Source organism: Staurois parvus, unplaced genomic scaffold, assembly GCF_062004578.1.
Source record: "Staurois parvus isolate SC_StPar_1 unplaced genomic scaffold, SC_StPar_1.0 ptg001823l, whole genome shotgun sequence".
Lineage (NCBI taxonomy): Eukaryota > Metazoa > Chordata > Amphibia > Anura > Ranidae > Staurois > Staurois parvus.
Window position 1 is genome coordinate 217,166 of NW_028319619.1, and position 8,936 is coordinate 226,101.

Genomic DNA, 8,936 nt, shown 5'->3' on the forward strand with positions numbered 1-8,936 from the left:
GCTCATGATTCTAAGCATACCACCTCATCAGTGAAGCATGGTGGTGGTAGTGTCATGGCGTGGGCATGTATGGCTGCCAATGGAACTGGTTCTCTTGTATTTATTGATGATGTGACTGCTGACAAAAGCAGCAGGATGAATTCTGAAGTATTTCGGGCAATTTTATCTGCTCATATTCAGCCAAATGCTTCAGAACTCATTGGACGCTGCTTCACAGTGCAGATGGACAATGACCCAAAGCATACTGCAAAAGCAACCAAAGAGTTTTTTAAGGGAAAGAAGCGGAATGTTATGCAATGGCCAAGTCAATTACCTGACCTGAATCCGATTGAGCATGCATTTCACTTGTTGAAGACAAAACTGAAGGGAAATGCCCCAAGAACAAGCAGGAACTGAAGACAGTTGCAGTAAAGGCCTGGCAGAGCATGAAAGAGCAGGGAAGAAACCCAGCGTCTGGTGATGTCTATGCGTTCCAGACTTCAGGCTGTAATTGATTGCAAAGGATTTGCAACCAAATATTAAAAAGTGAAAGTTTGATTTATGATTATTATTCTGTCCCATTACTTTTGGTCCCTTAAGAAGTGGGAGGCACATATGCAAACTGTTGTAATTCCTACACCGTTCACTTGATTTGGATGTAAATACCCTCAAATTAAAGCTGACAGTCTGCAGTTAAAGCACATATTGTTTGTTTCATTTCAAATCCACTGTGGTGGTGTATAGAGCCAAAAATGTTAGAATTGTGTCGATGTCCCAATATTTATGGACCTGACTGTATATTACTATATAATAATATATTGTCACCCAATATAGTTGGTAACTAGGCAAGAATAAAATGGATTAACAATGGTAATAACTAGGGCTGAAACAACTCATCAACATAATTGATTATAATAGATTATGATAATTATTGTCAACTATTTTGATAATCGATTATTTGGTACAGAATGCATTATTTGTTTACATATCAGAAAATACAAAGCAGCACACATACAGCTCAGTACACCGTCCATACATAGTGTCCCTAAACCCACAACAGTAAAATCAGTCTGCATATGCAGTAAAGCATGCTTGTTATACTCACTGTGGAACCTGGGGGGTTAATCCTCTGCATCATGTAAAAAGGCTATTTGATCCTGTCTTCTCTGATTCTCCGCTTCTTTTTGCTATCCCCAATTCATCTGCCATAGTTAGAGCAGCAGTCTGCACATACTCTATTTGGTGTGTATTGCTATAGAGTTTTTTTTTTTGGGGGGGGGCATGTGATTGGCACAGGGTCAGAGGGTCAGGGGTCATGCAGCCTTATAGGACATTCAGAGGAGAATGAAAACTCCTCATACAAAGTTAACGTGCTCAGCTGGACACTGATATGAGTCACAATACTGCTATATATTGCTGAGGAGAAAAGGTATTTAGCAGTTTATATTTACTAAAATAATAGTATTTCCATGTTCTATGTACTATGGAAAACTGGATATACAGTAGTTAATGCAGGGTCATGGGTAAGTAACTTTAAGGTCACTGTGCAGGGAAAATCAGCATCTGAACTTAGAGAAGCTGGAGGCTGATAGACTGGAGGTAATATAAGGCATTACAAATACATGTAAAGTAAGCTTACTAGTTTTGTGCGTTATATTTAAAATGATTATATTCATGAAAAAAAGTCTCAGCCTTTAGTACTAAAAAAAAATTATCTCCCCTCTCCAGCCTTCATATAGCTTCATATCTGACTCCCAGTTAAAATAACCTGTATATATCTACTTCTGTGTACATTTATTATTTTATTACTTTCACTATTTCACAGTACAAATGAATCCCTTAATAGTAGTGATTATCTGCTGTTTTTGTCTATAAAGGGCTATTTTTTTATTTTTGAAACACATCCTCTGACCTCACAACCACACTGCCCCCCACCACAACCAAGGCCCCGCTTACCGTAACCCCCCCAGCACTGTACTCCTTCAGCCCTGCCACCACTGAGGAAGTCACCAGGGTCTTCTCAGAAGCCTGCCTCACTACCTGCCCCTTGGACCCTATCCCTTCTCAACTCCTCCGGTCACCCCCCTCTTCCCTCATCCGCTCCCTCACCCACATCTTCAATCTCTTCCTCTCTACTGGCGCATTCCCCTCCCCCCTAAAGCATGCGCACATCACCCCCATACTCAAAAAACCCTCCCTGGACCCCACTGACCCAAACAACCTCAGACCTATCTCCCTGCTGCCACTCACTTCCAAGCTCCTTGAGCGCTTAGTGTACGATCGCCTAAGCGCCCACCTAACTGACAACAACTTCCTTGATCCACTACAGTCCAGCTTCCGTCCCCTACACTCCACCGAAACCGCCCTCCTCAAAATCACTAATGACCTACTAACCGCCAAAGCCAAAGGAGACTACTCTGTCCTCCTTCTCCTGGACCTCTCCGTGGCCTTCAACAGTTGACCACCCCCTCCTCCTTAATAAACTACTCTCCCTTGGCAGCACAGACACCACTCTCTCCTGGTTCTCCTCTTACCTATCCCGACGCTCCTTCAGCGTTTCCTACAATGGTGCCACCTCTCCTTCCCTCCCCCTCTCTGTTGGGGTCCCCCAAGGCTCTGTCCTTGGACCCCTTCTCTTCTCCATCTACACCTCTTCCCTTGGCAAATTCATACACTCCCACGGCTTCAACTATCACCTCTACGCTGATGACACTCAAATTTACCTCACCACCCCTCACCTCACCCCCACAGTCTCTGCCCGCATCACTCACCTCCTAAACGACATCTCAGACTGGATGTCGCTCCATTTCCTCAAGCTTAACCTCTCCAAAACCGAGCTCCTCGTCTTTCCCCCTGCCCACGCCCCCCCCCCATCCTATCCATCACTACCAATGACACCACCATCAATCCCGCCCCGCAAGCCAAAGTCCTTGGCGTCATTCTGGACTCAAACCTTTCCTTCCAACCTCATGTCAAATCACTTACAAACACTTGCAGGCTCCACCTCCGCAACATTGCCAAGATACGCTCCTTCCTTACCCCGGACACCACTAAACTACTCATACACTCCCTGATTATCTCACGCCTTGACTACTGCAACTCCCTTCTCACCGGCCTACCCCAGCGCAGGCTCTTCCCGCTTCAGACCATACTGAACTCAGCGGCTAGACTCATCTACCTCACTAACCGCTCCACCTCTGCCACCCCCCTTTGCCTATCCCTCCACTGGCTCCCGATTGCCCAACGCATTAAATTCAAACTACTAACTCTGACCTACAAAGCCATTCACAACACTGCCCCTAACTACCTCACCAACCTGATTCCCAAGTACCACCCTACCCGTACCTTTCGCTCTTCACAGGACCTCCTTCTATCTTGCTCCCTGGTCTCCTCCTCCCATGCACGACTGCAAGTCTTCTCCAGGTCCTCCCCCATCCTCTGGAACTCATTACCCCAATCCATCAGATTATTACCTTCCCTCCTCACCTTCAGGCGCTCCCTGAAAACCCACCTCTTCAGGGAAGCCTACCCCAACCTCACCTAACAGCCGTTCCTCCTTCATTCCTCCTTCATTCCTCCTACCACTCCATCCCCCACAGCCACTTCCTCCTGTACCACTATCCCCTCCCTCCTAGATTGTAAGCTCGAAAGAGTAGGGCCCTCTAACCCCTCGTGTGCTGTTTGTTGTTGCTGTACTGTTTCATGTATTGCCCCCCCCCCCTTTTGTACAGCGCTGAGCAAACCCTTTTAGCGCTATATAAGCTCAATGTAATAATAATAATAATAATGACAGGTGATAAAAAGCATGCTGCTGCTACTAAATGTCTTATGCTGGCCATACACATATCGCTTTTTGGACAAGAATTCATATGAAAATTCTTTGAACATTCAATGAATGAACAAATGTCGTTCAATAATTTAACTTGCTTTTAACAGTCACTTTTAAAAGGAATGTAATTTCTGAACAAAAACCACATAACCTGCCCGAAAATCAATTCAATCAAAAAATTTTTTTTATTCTGCTGCTTCAAATTTTACTATCACTGTGGTTGAAAACGAATGTTGATTTGACCCCACTAACAATTATAAAATCGAACAAATGCTCTTAAGATGAAAATTTTCAAAGGAAAAATGTGTTTGTGTATAGCCAGCATAAAGCTGGAAATAAGCATCCAGTCAGTGCTCACAGCCAATGGTATGGGAGTCCACATGTCAGGACACAAAGGTACAGCAGGAAAGATTGCCGCACTAACATTGTTTAATTAGTACAGCCATCTCTGTGTTTTTCTTTTTTGTTCACCCCGCTGGGTTAAATGAAAGAAAAAATTGAATGTGTGTGCCAGGCTTAAGTAACAGCAGGCGCAGGTTGTATAAAGCTACCTGCCTATGACAAGGGAGTCTGTCATGCATAATATATTACAATCCTGTTTAAAAATCTGCAAAACATTTTAGGTCTTTTTTTTCACTTTAAAGAAAAAGTCTGATGATATGTACTAGATTCAAACTCTAATAGTGTATATATATATATATATATATCTTCTGTCTATTATTCTCAGAGTGGATTAGATATTTTGTTCCCTAACTATATAGCTGGTTATTTATATTTACAGTTGCATATAGATAGTCAAGAACAAATTGTCTTTTTTTTCAACTTTACATTTTAGCTAAATTTTACACCACTCTTTTTTTGAGGTTTTCATCCAAACTAATCGATTATGAAAATAATTGTTAGTTGCAGCTCTAGTACTAACAATTTAGCATAAAAAATGATTAACAGTAAGGACTAAACATAAGATGACTTTTGACGGCCAGATCAGCATAAACTGTAGTAAGGCCACCTCAAGTGCAGCAGTGAGCAGTAATTGCCAAGTGCTGGAACTATACTGCCAGAGCGCATTTATGGCAGTGATGCTAGTCCTAGACTAACTGGGTATACACCGTCCAAAAGAAAAGGAGGATGGTAGTGGGGGGGGGAGCAGGGGAAAAAAGGGAACTTGCAGAATTATTATGGGAGGGGCAGTCCTTTGAGATGTTCTTCTGCTGTCTATCATTGGGGCTCTTTAAGAGCTTTGGTGCACTTAACGGCAGTCCCAGGTAACCTGTATGCAGTATAGGTACAGCATCTCGGAATGCTGTTGTGACCTCTTGCTATAGAAGGGAGGGGGGCCCTCAGTCTCTCCCTGAAACCCTCTGGTGATCAGCGGTGGGAAGCAGAGGATGAGTGGATGCTCCAGTCTCTCTGCGGCATTGGTGCAGGTGCTGTGATGTGGGCGGTGCTGTGCTACCCCTGGGTGCTCTCAATCCCAGTCTCAGGCTTGGATCTCTGCTGGTATGGTCTCCCACTGGCAGGTGAATATTCAGACTTAGGGAGATCTCTAACTCCCTAAGTGCCAAGGGAAAGAACTTTGCCAAGCAGTTTAATAAAAATCATTTCTCACTCCTCCCACTACACAGTGTCTATTAGGATCTCTAGTGTAAGGAGTCAATTAGCCCCATTATATTGTTATACCATCTCAAACTACAACTCTCAGGATTCTTCTGTATCTATGAGCTTGCTTGGCTTCACCACTCCCCCCACTGGTGATGATATTATTATCAGTATCAGTAGAGGGAGAGAAGAATAAAAGGCGATGGGGTTGATTTACTAAAGAGTGCAAAATCTGGTGCAGCTCTGCATAGAAACCAGTCAGCTTCCAGGTTTTTTGTCAAAGCTTAATTAAACAAGTTGCAGTTAGAAGCTGGTTGGCTACCATTCACAGCTGCACCAGATTTTGCATTCTCCAGTTTTAGTAGATCAAAGCCAATGTCTCCTCTATATTGCTGTAGACCAACACCTGGCTACATGTGCATCCACGGTTTGACAGTGCAAAGGTAAGTGCTACTCCTTTAAATTGATGATCTAGACAAAAAACCACTATAAATGATAATAACATCCAGCATAGGGAGAGAAGGGATGGTATGGGTAAGCACATCGCTGAATCCTGGGACAGGTGAGTATCTGTTTTTTAAAAGTCAGCAGCTACAGTTTTTTTAGCTGCTGACTTTCAACAAACACAAAAATGACCGTAACTCCGCTTGAGGGGCCAGTTTACACTACAAAAAACGCACTCCGGATGCATTCCGGATACATTTTTCCTTATAGTTCACACCACATGCAGTTCTGGTGCAATTTTTATGCAGTTTGCTATGACCCAGTATGGTTCTGTGCAGAAAAAATGCAGCATGTTCAACTTTTTTATACTGCACCAGAAACTGACTGGAACTGACTGCACTGGTGTGAACTAGGGCCATTGGAATACATGAGAAACACTGTGCATGCAGTTTTGATGCAGAAAAAAAGCACACTGGACTGCATCTAGGGTGAACACAAGGCTACTTGTGTTGGTGTTTCTCAAACACCTTGTGAATCTCTGCAAGCTCAAACATGTATTGTTTGAAACCACTATGTTAGTAATTGCTGTTTTCCTAACTCTTATAATCTCTCCTTGTAGACACAGATCGCACCTTTGCAAGTGTTAAGGAGAACAGCAGAGGGAGCCCCCCTGCAATGGTATGATCCTGAAGAGGCACAGATTATAAGTCAAGTGTAGGAACCAACGAAGTACAAAGAACAATTTAATCACATGGCAGGCCTTACAGTGTTTCTGAATTTCTCTGTCTTTATATGTATTATTTTCTGACAGTCTCTATATTATCAGTCTTGTTCTTTGTGTAGGTCTCTTTGCTGGACAGAGAATATTTTGGTAATTTACACTGGAGATTATATCACATTGCAGAGCAGTGTTACCAATGTTAAAAAGATGCTACTATGTTTAAATTACATTGCACAAAATAAATATTAAGCTGCTTAAGATGAATGTGTGTATAGTAACACAAGATTTGTGGGTATATGTTGTATTCTTATTTAAAGAAAAAACAGAAACAAAGCAAATAAGATCAGTGAGACACAAACCAACTTTGTACACACAAAGTTTTATCCTAATTAAAGTGGAAGAAAATCCTAACTATGTTCCCTCCCTCTTATTTCTACCTATCCTGCCTAACATGTATAAAAAGATCTGTACTTATTTTTGATTTGCTCTGGTCTGGTGACGTGATCCTGCAGCTCTATGTAAAGGGAGCACTCGACAATGGCTTTGAAATCTGGTAACTGTCACCCATAGGCTCCCATTGCCCGGCTTTTGTCAGCACTCCCTCCTTTCCCCTGCTCCAGCCGATCAATGACAGAGGGGAGCCAGAGCTGCAGGATCATGTGACCAGAGTGGATCAGTAAGTACACTGATCTTTTTTAACAGGTTAGGTGGATGTGGTGGAAAGAACATTTTAAGAATCCTTTATAGTTGGGCTTTTCTTCCACTTTAAGACCTATGTAATGTGAGGAACTACTTGATTAGCTGTAAATTGAACAGGTTGTTTATGTACGCCCTAGAGCTCCATGGTTGTTGTTTGTTTTTATCAATTTAATACATGAAAAGTAAACAAGTAAAATATATATATTTAAAAGCATTTATACTTCACATTATTTCTTGTGTACAATATTGTACACACAGTAAAATGTTGAAGTCAGATATTTCTTTTAAAACTTAGAACACTTCACATATTATGAATACATTTTTATTAATACAAACAAGATGAATGTGTATAAAATCCAAATAACCTGATTTTTGGTCACTCTGACTAAGCTCCAGCGAATGATCCTGTGTGGAGACGGGACATCTTCCGAGAAGGACAACCATCACTGCAAGTCTCCAATGTTGTGGCCTTTATGGCAGAGTAGGAACCAAGGTCCTCCTGCACTAAAAAGAAAGTGGAACCTCACTTGAAGCTGCCAACACTCAAAACTGATACCTAAACAGTTTTAAATAATTCATAAATAGTGCAGCGCTCATTCAAAAATAATAATAATAATTATCAATACTAAACCACTGGGTGTAATAAATAAACTAAAAAGTGCAAAGATGATAAAGTGCCAAAATAAATAATAATAATTATTATTATTATACAGTATTTATAAAGCGCCAATAGTTCGCTCAGCGCTGTACATTACAAAGGGGGAAAGAACATGTGACAGAACAATACCAATACAATGCAAAACATGAGGGGATTGAGGGTCCTGCTCTTTCGAGCTTACAATCGAGGGGGGAGGGGATGGTGGCACAGGAGGAGATAGCTGTGGGGGATGGAGTGGTAGGAAGAGTGGAGGAGGTCGGCAAGTTAGCAGGGGGTGGGGTAGGCTTCCCTGAAGAGATGGGTTTTCAGAGTGCGCCTAAAGGAGAAGAGAGTAGGTGATGATCTGATGGGTTGGGGCAGGGAGTTCCAGAGGATGGGTGACACCCTGGAGAAGTCCTGGAGGCGGGCATGGGAGGAGGAGATCAGGGAACTAGAGAGAAGGAGGTCTTGTGAGGAGCGGAGTGTGCGTGCTGGGCGGTACTTGGATATTAGGTCAGTGATGTAGTTCGGGGCAGTATGCTGGACAGCTTTGTACGTCAGCGTTAGGATTTTGAATTTGATCCGTTGCGCAACCGGAAGCCAGTGGAGGGATTGGCAGAGGGGGGTGGCGGAGACGGAGCGGTTGGAAAGGTGAATGAGTCTGGCAGCCGTATTCAGGATCGACTGAAGCAGGGATAGCCAGCGGCGAGGCAGGCCGGTGAGGAGGGAGTTGTAGTAGTCGAGTCGTGATATGATGAGGGAGTGGATGAGCTGTTTAGTGGTTTCTGGGGTTAGGAACGTGCGGATTTTGGCGATGTTGCAGAGGTGGAGTCTGCATGAGTTTGTTAAAGATTGGACTTGGGGCTGGAAGGATAGGTTGGAGTCCAGAATGACACCAAGTACTTTGGCCTGCAGGGTGGGTTTGATGGTAGCATTGTTGGATGTGATAGAGAAGTCAATGGGGGGTGGTGTCTGGGCTGGGGGGAAGACAAGAAACTCGGTTTTGGAGAGGTTCAGTTTAAGGAAGT

General features: G+C 43.1%; 1 protein-coding gene across 1 annotated transcript in view; it reads left to right on the top strand.

Moving 5' to 3' along the window:
* Positions 1-6,836, top strand: part of INAVA (innate immunity activator) — a 112,949-nt gene extending 106,113 nt beyond the window's left edge. The window contains exon 10 of the mRNA XM_089664065.1: positions 6,471-6,836. Coding sequence (XP_089520191.1) covers positions 6,471-6,569 — 99 coding nt within the window. The 3' untranslated portion in view covers positions 6,570-6,836. The remainder of the gene's footprint in view (positions 1-6,470) is intronic.
* The last annotated feature ends 2,100 nt before the right edge of the window (positions 6,837-8,936 follow it).